This window comes from Triticum aestivum, chromosome 7B (assembly GCF_018294505.1).
Source record: "Triticum aestivum cultivar Chinese Spring chromosome 7B, IWGSC CS RefSeq v2.1, whole genome shotgun sequence".
NCBI classification, from domain to species: Eukaryota; Viridiplantae; Streptophyta; class Magnoliopsida; order Poales; family Poaceae; genus Triticum; species Triticum aestivum.
In genome coordinates, this window is record NC_057813.1 from 269192410 (window position 1) to 269212267 (window position 19858).

The 19858-nt window shown below is 47.0% G+C and overlaps 1 protein-coding gene across 4 annotated transcripts in view; it reads right to left on the bottom strand.

The window, feature by feature from the left end:
* Positions 1-19858, bottom strand: part of LOC123160510 (ribonuclease E/G-like protein, chloroplastic) — a 39109-nt gene that overhangs the window by 4954 nt on the left and 14297 nt on the right. For 3 of the 4 annotated variants that reach the window (XM_044578321.1, XM_044578320.1, XM_044578323.1), the window contains 6 exons: positions 18889-19206; positions 18731-18772; positions 11931-12055; positions 9193-9340; positions 7517-7589; positions 979-1091 (listed from right to left, as the gene is read on the bottom strand). In XM_044578321.1, the coding sequence (XP_044434256.1) occupies positions 979-1091; positions 7517-7589; positions 9193-9340; positions 11931-12055; positions 18731-18772; positions 18889-19206 (819 nt within the window). Of the gene's footprint in view, positions 1-978; positions 1092-2004; positions 2247-7516; positions 7590-9192; positions 9341-11930; positions 12056-18730; positions 18773-18888; positions 19207-19858 lie in introns of those variants that run through there. The other variant, XM_044578322.1, reaches the window with a different exon arrangement.

The following is a 19858-nucleotide window of genomic DNA, read 5'->3' on the forward strand; positions in this document are numbered from 1 at the left end:
GCGGAGGCGGCGATGGGCACAGGAGGTCGGAAACCGGCGCCGGCCACTGCGGCCACTGCCAGGCGGCTGCGGGCAGCGTCCCAGCGAACGCCGTGGAGGCCCCTATATGCGGCAAATACCACGGTAGGGCCGGCGGCCCGGTGGCGGCGGTCGGCGGCAGGGGCGGCGGCGGCCCATAGGGGCTGGTCGGGTACAACCAGATTTCCTGGACGGCTGTGACGAGGTCGTTGAGGACCCCGGTGATCTCCTCCGGGGTGTAGGCGGCGGCCAGTGGTGCGGTGGAAGGTGGCGGCGCCAGAGGATGCGACCAGCGGCGCGGACGGGGAGGGCATCGGCGCGGTGGAGATTGGCAGCGGCGCGGTGGTGCCGGTCGGCAGCGGAAGCGACGGGGTGGGCGGCGGCAAAGACATGATCGGAACTGAGCTACCTGATACCAAACTGGTAGAAACTAGGGTTTTATCGGCTCTAGGCCGGAGGTTGTAGGGAAGGAGGGAGCTGGTCGTGGGTGAACTCGCGGCCGCCGGCGGTTGGGCGCCGTCGTGCGCGAGAAGGCGGCGGCTGAGAGGGAGATGGCGCAGGCAAGGAGGCCGCTAGGGTTAGGTCTCCCGGCTCCCTAAGGAAGCCGAGCAAATACGATTGCTTCTTTGCTCGATTAGATTGATACATCTCCTCTCCTTATATAGAGAGGTTTACTTGACTCCCAAGTCCCTAATAATGATAATTGGGCTAAGCCCCTAATAACGATTGGGCCCAACTAACTGGGCTAAGCCCCTAACATGCCGGTCATAACATCATGTTAATGGGAACCTCTTGGATAACTGTCAGCATGCTGCCAAAGTGATCCAAGCAATTACGAGTTTGCCACTGATAACTCCAAGTAACAACCAACAAGATTTATTGCGCTCTTATGAAAATTGAAGTTTCCAGTATACAAGAACATAGTGTCAGCATGCTGGCAAAGTGTCAGTAGCACATTACCCTTTTTCTAGTTATTTCCATCAAACCTAGCTTTGACAATTCTGAAACACCAACGGTTGAGCGGTCCTTTTCTACTGCTTTCTTCATTTCTTCATAGACTAATCTTTTGTTTGCTGAGGGAAAATGCTAGATTAGATCAAGGATAAAAAAAAGGAGCAGGAAAATACACATAATCTTATGCACATCATTAAGTGCAAGAAACATTGATTAAATAACCAGGAAGGAATTTGTCTCAACCATCAGAAGAAAAATGGGAATGCAATAACAGATTGGCCACGATGTCAGCTAACAATTTAACCAACTATGCAGGATGCATAAATGGTACAAGTAAAAGCGGTGTTCTCTATTACCTGTAGTGGCCTTAATTCAGAGCATAAGCAAAGCTCTTAAAATTCCATGAAGATTCAGTTTTGAACAGAATGCACTTTTTAAATTACAAATCGTGAATTTCCTGTCAGAAGAGAAATGATGGCACACACAAAAATCTAGCCAAACAATTCCTAACTTTTGCAAAGTATCCAGATCAGATGCCAAATATTCTTATAGAGATATACTGACCAACATTTAATCAATTTTTTGTTGAAAATCCAACCAAATTTACCAGCATCCAGTTACATATAACAACTTAACAGGTAAAGAAGAAGAATTTGTAGGACAAACACCAGACTGAATCTTACTGGCAGGAGTAATGATATGCAAGTGTTTGAGTACAAAACGTAAAATACTGTTCACTAATAAAAGAATGCCGTTAAATGAAATCTTATACTTGATTTTTTACAAAACAATCTAGCAGTTTAACATCAATAAGCAACATCATTTGCTAGGTAATTTTACCCTAGCATGTGAAAACATGAGAAGGTACAAGTCACAGAATGATATTCAATGAGACTGCATTCTAGTAAATTCTAAAACATCAGGCTGCACAAATGATACTAGTATACGATATAAAATTGTACAAGATAGTCAAGTATCAACGGGCTGGCAGAAAAAATAAATAAATAAAGTGTTGTAGTCGCAGGAGCCCACCTCTCTCGTTAGCCTTTTCGGTGTGTGTGGCGGCTCAGCTTGGGAACGGGAGGACTGATGCCTCCTTCTAGGTCAGCACCTCCTCATGGGCTTGGGCCCTAAGTGACAAAGCTAGATGGGCTTGGCCCATACCGGTTCAACACTCCCCCTCAAGATGGGTGGTAGATATCTATCATCCCCATCTTGTCACATGCCAAGTTACAGTCCTTCGTTCCCAGTCCCTTTGTCAAGCAATCTGCAAACTGTTGCCCAGAGCTGACATGAGTAAGACTGATGATCCTAGCATCAAGTTTCTCCTTAATGAAGAAGCGATCAATTTCCACATGTTTTGTCCTATCATGCTGAACTGGGTTATTAGCAATGGCAATAGCTGACTGATTGTCACACCACACCTTCAAGGGTCCCTTCCTCAGAAGTTTCAACTCGCTCAGTAGGTACTTCACCCAGAGCATCTCACATAACCCTTGAGATAATGCTCTATACTCGGCTTCTGCTGTTGATCTAGACACAACAGCCTGTTTCTTGCTTCTCCATGACACCAAGTTTCCTCCCACAAACACACAGTAGCCAGAAGTTGATCTTCTATCATCTTGACAACTGGCCCAATCAGAGTCACTATAGCCATCCACCTCAAGATGTCCACTCTTCGCAAACCACAACCCTTTACCCGGAATCCCCTTCAAGTATCTCAGAATTCTGTGCACAATATCAAGATGCCCACTCCTTGGTTCATGCATGTATCTGCTCACCACACCCACGGCATACGTAATGTCAGGCCTGGTATGACACAAGTACAATAACCTCCCAACCAGTTTCTGATAATCTTCCTTATTCACCAGCTCGCCTGACTGAGCTGTCACTTGATGATTTTGTTCAATCGGCGTAGGGGCTGCACGACATCCCATCATGCCCATGTCACTCAAGAGATCCAAGGTGTATTTCCTTTGGCACAAAGATATTCCCTTCTCTGTCCGGGCCACTTCAATCCCAAGGAAGTATTTTAGGTTGCCCAAATCCTTCACCTCAAACTCATAGCTCAGACACCCCTTCAATCTCTTTATTTCCTCCTCATCATCTCCGGTGATGATAATGTCATCCACATAAACTGCAAGAATGGTGATCTTTCGATTAGAGAGTGAGTGTCTGTAGAACACCGTGTGGTCACCATTACATTGACCATACCCCATAGCACGGACAGCACGTCTGAACCTATCGAACCAAGCCCTCGGCGATTGCTTCAGTCCATACAAGGATTTCTTCAGCCTACATACCTTCCCCGTGGTCTGTGAAGTACCAAAACCTGGTGGTATCTCCATGTACACTTCTTCCTGCAACTCACCATGCAAGAAGGCATTCTTGACATCTAATTGATGCAATTTCCACCCAAAGTTTGCAGCACAGGAAACCAATATCCTTACTGTGTTCATCTTTGCCACTGGAGCAAACGTCTCGTCATAGTCAATTCCATAAGTTTGACTATATCCTCTGGCGACCAATCTGGCCTTATACCGTTCCACCTTCCCCTCAGGATTCTGCTTCACTGTATAGATCCACTTACAACTCACTGCTTTCTTTCCTGCCGGCAATGTAGTTAGCACCCATGTCTTGTTTTTCCTCAGTGCTTCCAACTCTTCTATCATCGCTTCACGCCACTTCGGATCTTGCTTTGCAGCCTTCCAATCCTTTGGGATTGACACAGTTTGAAGAGAGGCAACAAACACTCTATAGGAAGGAGACAAAGCCTGATAAGACACAACATTTCCGATATCATGATCATCAAAAACCTCCGGTGGTAAAGCCTTCTGTGCCGCTTCACGTGTCCCCTTTCGCAACGCAATAGGCAGTTCCACTGTGTCAGATGAGCTTGCACCACTGCCTTGTTGCTCCCCCTGCACTGACTGCTCCCCCTGCACTTGTTGCTCCCCCTCCTGCACAAGTGGCTACCGCCGAGAATATACCAGACGAGTGTCAGATGAGTCATGCACCTGTGGCACTTGTGGCTCTCGTCGAGAGTACACTAGGGGGGTCTTCTGCCACCGATCTCGAACAGGGAGCTGGAGATTACCAATCTGAATGGAACCCACTGTTGGCTGGACCTGAACCTGCACATCACCATCAGTGAGAGTACCAACCGGAATTGTACCCACAATTGGCTGGACTTGAACCTGCACATCATTAGTGCCCACAGAATCCTCCTGAGTGTGAGATACAGCCTTCTCCCCCTCTTGACCATCCTGCACAGAGTGTAAATGGTCAAGCCCTTGAAACAACACACTTAGATCTGTTGGCTCACCATAGAATGGCTCAGACTCCCTGAAGGTTACATCCATACTGACAAACCTGCGTTTCTCTGAGGGACACCAACATTTATACCCCTGCTGACTAGAAGAATAGCCCAGAAAAATACACTTCACCGCTCGCGGATCAAGTTTTCCAACAGAAGGACGGTGATCTCGAACAAAACAAGTACTGCCAAACAACTTTGGGGGAACAACAAACTTAGTTTCTCCATATACTAGCTCACACGGAGATTTCATGCTTAGTATTCTTGATGGTGTCTGTGGCTGTCATAACTGCTTCATCAAAACAAGGTATTCTTCATCAAAACAAGTATTCTTGATCAAGTATGTGGCTGTCATAACTGCTTCACTCCACAAGAATTTGGGCACATTCATCGTAAACATCAATGACCGAGCAACCTCAAGAATATGTCGATTTTTCCTTTCTGCCACTCCATTCTGAGGAGGGGTGCCTGGGCATGTAGTTTGATGAAGAATACCTTGATCAGACAAATAGGCCCCAAATGTGTTGTTCACATACTCTGTCCCATTGTCAGTCCTGATCACCTGCGCCTGCACCTGAAACTGATTCTTCACCAAGGCATGGAAATTCTGAAAACAGCTAAACACCTCATCTTTGTGACGCATCATATAAATCCAAGTCATACGAGAATAGCAATCGATGAATGTAACAAAGTATTTCATTCCATTCATTGATACAACTGGGCTCTTCCATACATCCGAATGAATAAGCATAAAAGGAGAGATGCTCCTAAGCCCCTTGCCCACATATGAGGCTCGTGTGTGTTTGGCATATTCGCAAGCATCACATGTCAACTTGCCCTTGCCTATCCCACACATAACATCCGGAAAGATTCTACTCATCTTATCAAAAGATACATGTCCCATCCTACAGTGATGGATCATCGCCTCCTTCTCCTTGTCCTCCATGGTCGCAGCACACACCAAGTCCGGCTGCACCTCCTGGTCCATGTACCAGAGCCCCCTACGCCTGGTGCCAGTCCCAACCGTCTGGCTCGTCTGGCGCTCCTGAATCACGCAACCGAATTTGTCAAGGATCACACGACAGTCAATTTGATCAATTAGAGCACTGAAAGAGACCAAATTGACAGGAAAAGCTGGCACATGTAACACTGAGGATAGGGAGATGGTCGGAGTGCACTTGACTGTGCCAACCCCTATGACAGGCTGGTTTGTGCCATCAGCAGTTTGCATTGTGCCCGTGTGAGACGGAGGGTGCTTATGGTAAGACTCAAACATGCAGGAATTACTAGCAACATGCTTAGATGCTCCAGAGTCAAGAACCCACTCTGGAGCACTCTCATTAGAAGCAAGACATGCCTCATCCGGATTACCTTCATCAGTGGAGGCCCAGAGAGCAAAGTCTCCATAGTCAGCATCAGCTGCATCTTTGCCTTGTGACGTCCCAATGTCTCCTGCCACTGTCATGTGAGCCCTCTGATCCCCTAAGTGTCCTGAGTAGCCACCTCTACCCATAGAAGCCTGGCCCCTTGAGGTCCCTGAGTATCCACCTCTGCCTCTACCACGCCTGCCTCTGCCAGTTCCCCCTCTGTCGTATCCCCTGCCTCTGCCACGAGTTGGACACGCCCACTTCCAGTGACCTACCTCCCCACAGATATGACATTTGTTGGGATCGCTCCACTCCATGCGCTCAGTGACTGCAAATGTCGAAGCCGGCACAACCTTCATGTCTACATGCTCAAGAGATAGCCGCACCTCCTCTTGAGACATTGCAGCAATAGTCTCCTCGATAAAGGGCAGGAGAGGTTGGTGCAACAGGGATGCCCTCCTGCCATGAAAGCAACCTCTAAGCCCCTCCAACAGTTTCAGCACACGCCTGCGTGCAATCCACTTGCGCCCTGACTCGATGCAAGCCGCATCATAGAGTTCCAGAGGGTCGCAGTTATCCTGCTCTGCCCACAAAGCCTGCAGCTCTGCCACATATGTCATCACTGACATGTCATCACCTTGATGCAGCCGACTGATCTTCCCCTCAATCTGAGCAATGAGCATGACATTGCCCTTACCTGAGTACAAGGTGGACAGAGTCGTCCATATCGCAGCGGATGTGGATAGCCCCTCCACAGAGCGTCCAATGGGGGGCACCACCGAGTTCAACAACCAGCCAATGAGCACAGAGTTTATGACCTTCCATCTCTTTCCCTCCACAGTAGTCTTGTCTCCTGGTTCAGCAACAGCACCCAACAAGTGCCCATCAAGCTCCTTCTGTTCCACAGCCAGCAACGCCCTTCGGGACCAGCTCAGATAATTGGTAGCCCCCTCTAACTTCATGTCCATGGGCGACAGTTCGATCTTCTGAGCCACTTCCTGTCGAGGAACGATGGCCCCAGATTTCGACTCCTCAAGGATCTTAGCTAGCTTCTCGAAAGCCTCAGCAAGGCCTGTTGGCTCACTCATCTTCGGATACAGCCTACACAGCCAACAATAGCAGCAAGCACAGCCGCACACAGTCCTCTGCAGAATCAGCAGTCTCCAGTTCCCTTTCAATCAGCAGCACAACACTGCCCCACTTCTCCTTCCTCAGCAGCAGGACAGCAACCAACAGCAACCTCAGCTTCAGGCAGCTGCAGCACACTTCTCTCCTCTGACTTAGCCGCTGCACACAGCAGCAGTTCCAGCAGCACACCTCCTGTCAGTCCCCTCTACAGCCCCTCCACATGCGCACCTCCTCAGCTCGCGCCGCCCCCTTGTCTTCCTCACTCGCACGCAGCTACTGGCGCAGCTTCCCTGCAGCTGCGAGAGGCCAGCCAGCGCACAACCGCGAGAGGGAACAAGAAGGGAATGAGGGGAAGAGGGAGGAGCCCGCGCCGAGGTGAGCCCACTCCGCCTCCTAGGTCCGCCGTCGCCGCCCTACTCCCGTCAGGCCCCGTCGTTGCCGCCTAGGTCTGATACCATGTTGTAGTCGCAGGAGCCCACCTCTTTCGTTAGCCTTTTCTGTGTGTGTGGCGGCTCAGCTTGGGAACGGGAGGACTGATGCCTCCTTCTAGGTCAGCACCTCCTCATGGGCTTGGGCCCTAAGTGACAAAGCTAGATGGGCTTGGCCCATACCGGTTCAACATAAAGCAAAACATAAATGCAAGTTTAGTGAGAATATGTAAAACAAATGCACAATCCTGGGTATGCATTTACATGACATTATTAGTTCTACCAGAGTCGAAGCTATATCTTACAATCGTCCGTCATGTCGATAAAATCAACAACAATGATGCCACCAATATCCCTCAAGCGCAGCTCGCGAGCAATCTGTGTTGAAGAAATTTCAAGATTAGCAATCAAGTCCAGTACTTTAATAATCTTCCATACTTCAAATATACAATCAATCTATGCAAACCAGATTTATTATCTTGCTCCATAGCGTGTGTATGGTTGCTGGTTACACAAAACACAAGTACCAGTTGCAGGTATGGTATCATTGTGCAAAGCAATTTTCTAATAGGGATATCAATGCAAGTATAATTTGAGTAATAAATGGTATTCCCTCCGTTCCAAAATAGTGTTTACTAGATTTTTCAAAGGCATACTTTTAAACTTTGACCAAGTTTATAGGAAAAAATTATCAGAGTCTAGAATTCCAAATCAATACCATTATTTTAATCATGATTATATTTCATATGGTATATATCCGGTAGTAGATATAGATAATTTTCTCTATGAACTTGGTCAAAGTTTCTGAAATTTAACTTCTGAGAAAACCAACGTGCACTATATTATGAACGGAGGAGTACAGAATATCCTGATGAAGGCTGATTGTCCCAGCTAAAAAAAAGAGAAATATGCACTATTTCATCTTAAAAAGCAGAAGGTTATGAAGTAAAATGTGTGCCATCAGACAGTGAATTTTTTATTTAGTACTCCCTCCGTCCGGAAATACTTGTCGAAAAAATGCATAAAAATGGATGTATCTAAAACTAAAATACGTCTAGATACATCCAATCCTCCGACAAATATTTCTGGACGGAGGGAGTACTTGAAATGAAATAAGTAACAATTCCTTTGTGAACCATAAACAGATATCACTTCTCAAAATACAATCACCTAAATGACAGTAAGTCAACAACACTCGTAAAATGATAAACTCCAAACATTACGCTATTATTTGATGTTACATTCTACCAGAAGGGATGCATTTATTTTTGAATGTGCAATAGCTACGTGTGTGTGAGCAGCCCGCTCATTAGGTCATCCTGCCTTGGGATTAGATAACCAACATAAAAAGAACTAATGAAAATTTGTGATATGAGCATGTGATACACTGATGCTAATATATAGCTAACAATATGAAATTAATAGAACAGCCAAACACAACCAACAGCCCAGACAGACGCTGGTCTAAGTATAAACTACTGATATACTACCGGTATTCAAAACATAAGGCACATAAGTATACATGTGATCAACTATTTAAAACTTTGACCACTAATGTTGTTGTATTTGTCTTGCAAAATATTTGCATGTCATATATCATTTTACTAAATCTTTTAAGCATATTATAAAGTAAAAATCATACTCAAGATCATGCATTGGAGACTGAAAAGTCAAACACCCCTTATATATAAACGGGGGAGTAGCAGCTCTAGCACATACACCAACTGCATCCCTTAAGTGCTACTGCAAAGTCGATAGTTTCACATAAATACGTTCACTCATAACAAGAAGCAAGAGAATATTTTCATAGCAAACCTGTGCCGTGCAAGACAAAGTGCAATGAATTGCATCTGTAGCAATTAATAAAGCAATGAAAGTGAATCACAACAGAAGGATGAGTTCATGACACAGATAGATTCTGAGAGACAATTTGGAAGCAAATATACTGTTTTCCTGCAAAGCAAAAGCATAAAGCACATACTTGCTTTGCAGCTTCAAGATTGACATCTAAAATAGCCTTCTCCTGCGACGTCCCTTGACCAAACATGCTGTGGCCACCATTCACATCAATGGAAACTAGAGCTTCAGTCTGTTCTATAATTAAAGAACCCCCATTCTGTAGCACAACCCTGCAACAAAGGAAACACTATCATATAATAAGGCAGAAATTTATAAGCATCTCTAATATCAATCGGCGTGGCTCCTTCACCAGCTCAAGTTGCCGCGGGAGCTGCTAAAGCTCGACCTAACCAAAGCGTTTCACTCGATCTCCTGAATATTCGTCCTCAAGGTTCTTTGTCGCTATGGTTTTGGCAAGAAATTCTGCGGTTGGCTGTGCATATTGTGCTCCTACGCCAATACTAGGGTCCTGGTTAACGGCATGCCCAGCGCACCGATTTGGCACCGGAAGGGCATGTGGCAAGGGGGGCCCGCTTTCCCCGTAAATCTTCATACTGTCCGTCGACACCCTCTGCCGCTTGGTTCAGCCTACCCTGGACTTTGGCTTCTTCACCCTCATAGGCAAATCCTGGCTAAATCCCTTTACGCTGACGACGTCATTGTCCTCTGCCATCCTTTCAGGCAAGAGTTGTGGTACAGACATGCGAAAAGCTGGTGACTCAATAAGTGGTGGCTGTTGCAGGCGAACAGAATACTAGCTGGTCTCCAATCGCTTGGCGTCCAACTGTGTACTAGTATGCGATTGTGGATGGCGTCGTGACGAGCGGCGGAGGCAACGGTAGGCCTCCTAAACTCCCTGCAGCGAGACGTGGTACACCAATTGATCAGATCTATCACATTGACCATTGGCACAGCCCGGGGCAAAACAAACACATGGGCAGGCCACAATGTTACATGGGCTGGGCTTCTTTACTTTGGTGTGTTAGCTTGATGTGTTAATTACTTAACATCCCGTCATTATCAGAAGGACACTAGTGTTTGAACCCCTGAAAACCAGCCGCTGAATGAAGACATGGACGAAATATACAAGATGACACCTCATAATTCCATCGATAATCATCCATAGATGTTGTGCCACCTAACTTTTGGGCAGTTTTTAGAGTCTGTATAAGTGGAGGAAGCCGACTTATGGTGGATTTCGTCGCCTCTGGCTCCCAAGGATGGCCGAATTTCCCCTTTGTCCCTCCATAAATACCGCCCTAGGACATTGCTGCAACTTTGTGTAAACTGATGTGTCCAACGACCGCCGGCGAACCGCTTTTCAGAACCCCAACTCATATTCGCAATACTCATATTGCTGTTCATAGCTTGGTCAATAACAATTCTGGAGTTGGTTTAGCGATTGCATGGCACAGCGTCGACACACATTGTAGTCGGATCGTCAAAGTCAACTCCTATAAAATCAAAGGAGTACCTCTCATCGGAAGATCAGGACACCTAAGTGCCTATCATTGGCAATGGGCAGTCTTCTTGCCGGTTTTGGTCTGACCGCAGGCTTGACAGTAGCGCGGTGGCAAAATTATCAACTGACATCCTCGCCAAGATCCCTAACCGTCGAAGTGAAATTCGCACCGTGGCCCAGGGGCTTCTCAACGGTGCCTGGATTGAACAACATCCTGATTGAGCTTTCCTTATTGGGGCTCTGAGAGTTTGTGACGCTCTGGCAAGCCTACCAACCCTTCGATGAGCCTGAATGCCTCGTCTGGAGGTGGACTAAGTCTGGTGTCTACTCTGCCAGACCAGGCTATAGGGCAACCTTCCATGGGTCTGTCGCTGTTGTGCCTGGAAACTTACTTTGAAGACATGGGCTCCTCACAAAGTCAATTTTTGGCTGGCCGGTCTGGATCGTTGTTGGAATGTGCAGCGCCTTTGCCCACAAAGCGCTGCCACATAATCCTGCTTGCCTGCTCTGCGCCCAAACTTTGGAGATCATGCAGCATCTCCTGGTCCACTACCTGTTCGCCAGGGATATTTGGCATGAGGTCATGCCTTGGTTCCATACCTCCTCCAGGGGGCCTGATCCTGGCGAGACCCTCATCGACTGGTGGCTGGAAACCAAGCAGAGAACCTCCAAGGAGCGGCGAAAAGGCCTCGCTAGTACTGTACTCCTAACATCTTGGATGATCTGGAAGCACAGGGATGCCTGCACCTTCGGCAACGCACAACCGAACGATCGCACCTTTCTCAGTGATATCCTTCTTGAAGGTTGTGCCTGGGTCAGAGCCAGAGCCGCCGGGCTGGCTGCTTGCTGGCCAGAGGGTTGGGACAGTTCACTCATTCCTGAGGGAACCTCCTTTTTCTGCCATTTTTCCTTCTTTTTTTAACTTGGCTCCCTTGGGTGCCAATGTCAATTCGTTCATGGGCCAATTGACTTGTTTGGTCCATGATGGATCAGCTATTACAAAACCAACTTCTAAGTTAACTTAACTCTTTGAGCAAGTTCTACGCAGAAATACCTACGACACCAAGCCACTGTAGTTGTTGCACTCTGCTCTTTGGATTGGTTTTTATTAAATTAATTTGTTCTTAGTTAGGAAGTGATAAAAGCTATGGTTGCAGCAATACAGAGATAACATCCACACTACTCCACAAAAGCAGCTCCTTGGTCCAGACATACTGAAGCTACTTATCAAACTCAAATATACAGTTACAGATGCAATTTTGCTCTCCAGTAGAATGGCTCCCAGATATTACACACAGGAAGCAAAAACATTAGCAGCTGTAAAACGAACATCAGTAATGCAGGAAGAGATATCATACCTTTTGCGGAGAATATTGTCGATCTCCTTTTCAATCTTAAATTCATCGAATATGGGAGTTCTTTTCTCGTAGAGGTCGACTCGATTGCAGAGCTCAGGTGCAACCTCTTGGAGATAGCCCGTAACCTAGAAACGAAAGAAAAGCTTTTTTTTTTACATCAACAGGTCTGGAAAATGTGATTTTCTACTAAGAATGGACAATATCCCTCAATGTAACAAAGGTAGGACACACAATACATGTTTTGCTTTTATATCCATAAGGAAACACTAATATGCTGACAGTAAAATGTAAATTGTACATTTTCGCTTTAAGGTTGTTTTAAGGTACACTAATATGCTAACAGTACAACTATCCATATTTAATTATTATGCTTTGTAGGACAGTGGAGGCACGCCTGTGGTTGAACTCATAGATTGTGCTGGCGACCCGCTCCTTTGCTGCCTGGAGCTCTACCTCAACTAGGTCAGCCATAACTTGTATTCCCATGAGGCCATAGGCCAGTATATATACATGTACAGGTGTAGGATATGCAGAAAACCCCTTTTACAATGGGGTAAACACAAAAGGCTACATGGCTATATAAATAGTACTCTAACAGCCACCCTCAAACTCATGGTGGATAAACAACACCGAGTTTGAAGAGATAGAAACCATGCTGCGCTCTAGTCTGGGCTTCGTAAAGAAATCCGCCAACTGTAACTCGGAAGGCACATACTAAAGAGCAATAACCTGATCCTGCACACCAGCGCGCACATAGAAAGCATCAACACCAATATGATTTGTGAGCTCATGCTTCATAGGATCGTGCACGATGCTAATAGCGCCTGTACTGTCAAACAATAGCAGGGTAGGTGTAGTGACAGAAACACCAAAGTCCTAAAGTAACCACTGTAACCAAGTCACCTCTGCCTTCAAAAGAGTCATAGCTCGCAACTCAGCCTCTGCACTTGAACGGGAAACTGCAGTCTGTTTCTTCGTCTTCCAGGCAAATGAGAGAACCACCAAGAAAAACAAAGTAAGCAGAAAGTGAACCGCGGTCGAAGGGATCACTAGCCCACGTAGCATCCGAGTAAGCCTGAAGCTGCAAGGAACTAGAGCGAGGAAAGAACAGACGGTGAGAGATCGTGCCCCGAAGATATCGGAGAACACGACGGAGGTGACTATAGTGAACCGAAGTGGGAGCAGAGACAAACTGACTCAGAATATGGACCGGATAAGAGATATCCGGACGAGTGACAGCTAGATAGACAAGACTACCAACAAGATGATGATAACGTGTTGGATCAAACAAGGGGACACCATTATCACGGAGGTGGACATTGAGCTCCATGGGAGTCAACAATGCGCTCATCTGTAAGAGCAACACAAGCAAGATCCTGGATATACTTTTCCCGGGAAATAAAAAGGCCATCAAAGGTAGAAGAGACTTCGATTCCAAGAAAGTAGCAAGGAGGGCCAAGATGAGACATAAGAAACTGCTCACTAAGACGGGCCTTCACAAAGGCAATATACTCGGGGTCGTCACCAGTGATGATCATGTCATCAACATAGAGAAGAAGAAGAGTCCAACCACGAGCAGGAAGGTGGACAAACAGCGCTGGATCATGAGCACTCGCTGAAAAACCAGTGGCTGTCACCACAGAGGCAAAACGCTCAAACCAGGCTTGAGGAGCTTGCTTAAGGCCAGAAAGAGAGAGCGACGAAGACGGCAGACCATGCCATCAGGAATAGAATACCCAGGTGGTGGCTGCATGTAAACCTCCTCACGCAGCTCACCATTAAGAAAGGCATTCTTAACATCAAGCTGAGACACAGTGTAGTGGCGAACAGAGGCCACGGCAAGAAGTGTACAAATAGTGGTCATCTAGGCCACAGGAGCAAAAGTCTCAAAATAATCACGACCGTGCTCCTGTTGAAAACCACGAGCCACAAGACTAGCTTTGTAGTGCTCAAGAGAACCATCAGGACCGGTCTTAACCTTGTAGACCCACTTACAAGTGATGTGACAGACACGAGGAGGAAGAGAAACAAGATCCCACGTGTCGGTGCACTCAAGAGCAGCAAGCTCCTCGGGCATCGTAAACTGCCATTCAGGATGAACAACAGCTTCATGATATGAAGTCGGCTCAAGAACAGCAGCGCTTGCGCTTGGAAAACCAAGTCGATCAACAGGCGGAAGCGAACGAGGACGCAAGCCATAAGTAGGTTGATGAGATGAGGAAGATGGCACATCAATAGACACATCCACATTACGCGGACGACGAGTATAATACTGAGGAAAAGATGGAAGAATGCAAGGAAGAATCACCGAGATAGGTGAGGGTGACGAAGAAGACACCGGGGATGAAGGAGCAGAATCCTGTGACGAGCGAGGTGAGGAAATCATGGGAGATGGTGGCGTAGGATATGCAACAGTCGGAGAAGCAGGGGCAGTAGGACGGACGAACAAGGATTGAACAGGAGTGATAGGTGTGTCAGAAAAAGTGAGGAAAGATATATCCTCCACTGAAAAGGTCGAGGAAGATGGACACGGGTAGAAGGGACGAGACTCGTCAAAAGTCACATCCCGAGAAATACGCATCCGACGACTAATTGGATCCCAACAATGATAGCCCTTATGCTCATCATTATAACCTAAGAAGACACACTCAACTGAACGGACAGTTTGGTGTGTTCACGAGGGGCAAGAAAAACATAGCAAACACAACCAAACAAACGAAGCACCGAATAATCAGAACTATCAAAGAGAAGCTCAGAAGGAATGCCACCCTGCAGAGCAGTGGATGGCTAAAGGTTGATGAGATAGGTGGAAGTGGAGACAGCCTCAGCCTAGAAGTGAGGTGAAAGAGAGGCGGCAATCATCAATGCAAAGCCGTCTCAAGAAGGTGACGATGCTTGCGCTTAGCCACGCCATTCTGAGCATGAGCACCAGGACATGGCAACTGGGCAAGAATACCCTGCTCAGCAAGGACTCCATGCAACATCTTGGAGATATACTCTCCAGCAGAGTCAGCACAGAACACACGAATAGGCATAGAGAGCTGAGTGTGAACCATGGCAGCAAAATGCTTATAGATGGATAACACCTCACTACGAGAAGACATAAAATATATCCAGGTGTATCGAGAGAAATCATCTACAAAGATAATATAGTAGCGATGACCTCCTTTCGAGGCAAAGGGAGCTGGACCCCGGACATCAGAGTGAACAAGGTCAAAAGGACGTTGAGACAGTGTCGCTATGAGGATAAGGTAATTGGACCTGTTTACCAAGTCGACAACCCTGACAATCTAAAGACACACCGCCAGAAACGGATCCAAGAAGACCACGTCGAACTAAGGATGAAAGACGAGAGCCACACAAGTGACCAAGGCGATGATGCCACTACTCAAAAGAGCTGGTAGACAAGGCAGCTGAGGGGGAAGACTGGCAACGACTGGCAGCAGTGGCAGCGGACGGAAGATGAAGCCAGTCAAGCTCCCAGAGGCCCTGAGAGTCACGATGTCGAGGGCCAGCACCAAGGAGAGCGTCAGAATGACGGTCCAGAATGGAACAATAGTGAAAGTCGAGAATGACACGACAACCAAAATCAACAATCTGGCCACCAGAAATGAGCTGCATGGTAAGTCGGGGAACATGAGCAACATCAAGAACATGAAAAGATGAAATGCCAAGAATGCCTCGACCAGTAACCGGGAGAGGTACCATCACCAGTAAGAACATGAGCAACAGAATCAAGAGGTCGAGTAGAGGATAGAGTGGATGAATCATGAGTCATATGAAAAGATGCTCCAGTATCAAGAATCCACGGAGATGTACCTGCTTGTATAGAAGGTGGTCTCACAATGCCAAAGAGTCAGTAGCAAAACCAGTAGAACCTGTCAATGGAGAACCAGAAGATGGAGCTAGCAGGCATCAAAGTAGCACAATCTCCTGCTCGGTGAGGGGCTCAACTGAAGAATTCGACGTAGATGCACCCGACAATAGAAAGTCGGAGGCAATCAGCAGGGCGCGAAGTCGCGCAATCTCCTCCTCAGTGAAGTACACAGCTGAAGTAGTCAACATAGTAGCACCGGGAGAGGAGCGGCCACCACCACCTGTCGAAGCCGCTAAGTGTGACGGTGTAGCATGACCAGTAGCACTAACAAAGGCCGGTGGAGGAGACGAGGCCGTATGCAGACAAGCACCAAGGGCCAAGGGAAGACACGTGTGTGAGGCGCAGACGATGAAGTCATACGCACTAGTACAGCCGGTGAAAGTCGCAAAGGTGCCGGGGAAGAGCGACATTCACAGGTTAAAGTCGCGAAGGAGTCAGTGTAGAGCAATAATCACCATATGAGGTCACAGGAGGAGCCGCAGAAGAGCGACCAGCACAACCTGCGTAAGACGCCGAATGGTACGACGTTACAGGTGAACAAGCATCAAGCGCCGAGAAACGGCCCATGTGCGAGACAGAGGTAGTGAAGAAAACAACATCAAGATTCATCGGGCACCGAGGGACATACAACCCCGATGAAAACATCTCTCTTTTTTCTCCTTTTTCACGACCGACCAACAGGCAGACAGTAGCAGCCCTCACAGGCTACCATCAAAGGGTCCCGACGGGACCAAGGAGCAACAGATGAGCCGGAGATCAATTCCAGCCGAAGGTGGCCAAGTCCTGCGGCCAGCGGAAGGAATCAGCGGCCGGTGGTGACAGGAATCGATGGCTAGCGGCAGAGATCGGCGAGGAACGGCAGCTTGGGTAAGAATCGCGATCGAGAGCCGACATGACAAACTGGCAGGGCCCTGACCTAACGAGGCGACGACCTGGGCGGCTCGACAGAATCAGGAGGCGATCTAGAGGGAAGTCCCACGGAAGTCTACGGCTCGATCCAGAGGAGTCCCGCGGCGTCTCAATCTGGAGATCGGGACACGGGCGGCTTGATTCGAGACGAAGCGGGCAGCTCGGGGCAGCGGTGTTGACCGGAGTATTGGGAGGGTGGGCAAGCAGTTGCCGAAGTAGAGAAACGAGGCGGCGACGAAATAGCGACATCCGACAAGGAAAACACGACGACTCCAGGAAAGGATCAAGCACGAGTTGTGCGGGCTAAAAAAACCTGAGATCTAATACCATGTTAGGAATATGCAACTTGGGAGGGTGGGCAAGCAGTTGCCGGAGTAGAGAAACGAGGCGGCGACGAAATAGCGACATCCGACAAGGAAAACACGACGACTCCAGGAAAGGATCAAGCACGAGTTGTGCGTGCTAAAAAAACCTGAGATCTAATACCATGTTAGGAATATGCAACTTGTATTCCCATGAAGCCATAGGCCAATATATATATACATGTACAGGTGTAGGATATGCAGAAAACCCCTTGTACAATGGGGTAAATACAAAAGGCTACATGATTATATAAATAGTACTCTAACAAGCCACTGTCTGGTATGGGCCTGGGCCTCCTAGGCCAGCAATACATGGGCCACTCATACAACACTCGCCCTCAAGTGGGGTGATAGATATCGTTCATTCCCATCTTGATGGGGAGCATCCCACGGACATCACCATGTCAAGTGCCCCACCGTCAAGAGACACGCATCTCCCACATCATACATATGAAGGTGGATTCTCTCCTTTACATAGTGTTTACTTGCCCCTTCGAGGATGGTATACTACTTGACCCTCCTTCCTAATGCATGTATGGGTTTAAGCTGAGCATCGCGCATGTTGAGGGAGTGCAAGCACAAGAGTACGACTATGCCATCCAAGAGGGAAGCGTGGAAGAAATGACGGAAGAAGAGGCAGCAATGGAAGGAGAGGTGCATCCGGGCGGCTAGCCGAACAGTCCATTTCGGTCTGCATAGCTTCAAAACCTTCTGTTGCCACCAGATTGTCCAAAAGACTCGCCACCGGACTGTCCGGTCCGACCGACCAGACTATCAGGTCCTACACCGAAGCCTCCGAAGATTTGTACTACTGAATTGTCCAGTCCTCCGCGACCAGACTGACCGGTAAGACTGACTGCGCAAAGTTTTGGGCCCCCGAGCCATGTATCCCCTCCTCACTTACCCATTCGTGGGTGGACCTATATATACCTCTCCCCCACCTTACAGAAAAAGGTCCACACCGCAAACACACACAAACACAGGTAGCACAACCAAACCTCTCCCCCACCTTAGATCCAGGGTTAGCTAAGATTAGAACTCATTGATGGAGCTTAGCTCATCTACGTCTCCTAGTGGGATTCCTCCATTGCGGAGATGACTCCTCATGGAGAACACACCCTCCCGAGGGAGAAGACTCACGCAGTATCAAGGCCACCTACGAGTGAAGATTCCTCTAGGAATTCAAGCCCTCCTTGTGTTAGGACTTGGGGAAGAATCCTATCTTGTTTCATCTCTCTCTTGTGGATGATTTGGATCAAGGATCTATCTATGTGTATCTTTGCTGCAACTTGTGTGTTGATTTGTACTAGTTCCCATTGTGTTTCCCCTCGTGTTCTTCGTGTTCTTCCTCACATCCAACTCCACTTTGTGAAGATCGGACCACTCTGGTATGGGCCTAGCCATCCTGGGCCACATGGGCCACTCATTCAACAGGCTTATGTGACAACAAAAAATGTGCAGCAAATTTTCGGAGAATATATTTTCAAGTGTTTACTTCTTGGATTACAGAAAAAACAGGCATATAGAACTCAACTTCTGTCTAGAGGTACACACCATAAAGCATGCATTGGTGTGAAGGAAAAACATTTTAGAAAAAATATTTCTTCAAGAGTTTAAATGACTATAAACGTATCATATATCAAGCTACTCACCTCATGGTAGGTGCGAGGAGAATCCACAACCAACCTCTTGACCTATATGAAGAATACCAGTTAATCGGGATTCGAGTAAAGCGTTTGAAAAGAAATGTACTCGTGACATAATTTTATTGGTTCTGCTGTGTTTTGAATAGTATGCAAACTTAACTCACCTTCTCATTAAAATCATCTTGAACAATAGATAGAGCCTGGCCCTTTGATCTATACAACATAACAGGAATAGCACCTTCCACACCCTCCTCGGCAGCTAGGGCAGCAGATTGAGCATGTTCAGTTATTCCTTTCCAGGTAGATAACAACCGATCAAGGTCCTTGTTTAACTCCTCCCAAGAATGGCCAGCGGCAACTGTACGAGCCGTCAGAGTAAATCCAGGAGGTCGTAATAACTTTGTAATGCCCTTCAACCGGGTGCGTTCTATCCCAGTAATCTTTTTTGAAACTCCAACTTTGTTGCCACGAGAGACCAATATCTGCAATTCAAAATGGAAGGCTCATTCCAAAGTTAAAAAAGTTTCTACCTGAGCACCTATGCACCATACAATGTGGGGTCTGTCAGAACAAGGGCATTCTTTCAAAAGTTTTGGTACTTGGATCAGAATGTGCCTCAAATAGTTAGTCGTCGATGATATCATTAACATGTTATCATGGCAAATGTCCGTAAGCGACATATTCCAGGTAAGTTAAGATCATTGCTTTATTCAAGATCAGAACTCAAAAAGGTTTCTTACATAGTGAAGCATGAAACAGCTTGTTATGGCATATTTTGCAAATGCACGTGTTAAGGATGTTGTACATCCCAGATTTTTCTTCACATTTTTTTCATGTGCGTAACATGAGTTTTTGCAACAGGGTGCAGACACAAATGGTTATGGTTCCGTGAACTAACCAAGCCGCATTTAGCAGTCAGAGATATTCCTTTTGTGCGACTGTAGTACCAATGGCAACCAAGACCAAACAAGTTGGGGTAGGCTAGAGTTGAAACCCATAAGATCTCAAAACCAACTCATGGTTCTGGCACGTGAGTAGCTAACACGCATCCCTGTCCATTCCTAGTTCTTTGGTGATAAACAAGAGATTATGAAGCATTAATTTTTTTAAACAAGAGATTATAAAGCTTTAAAA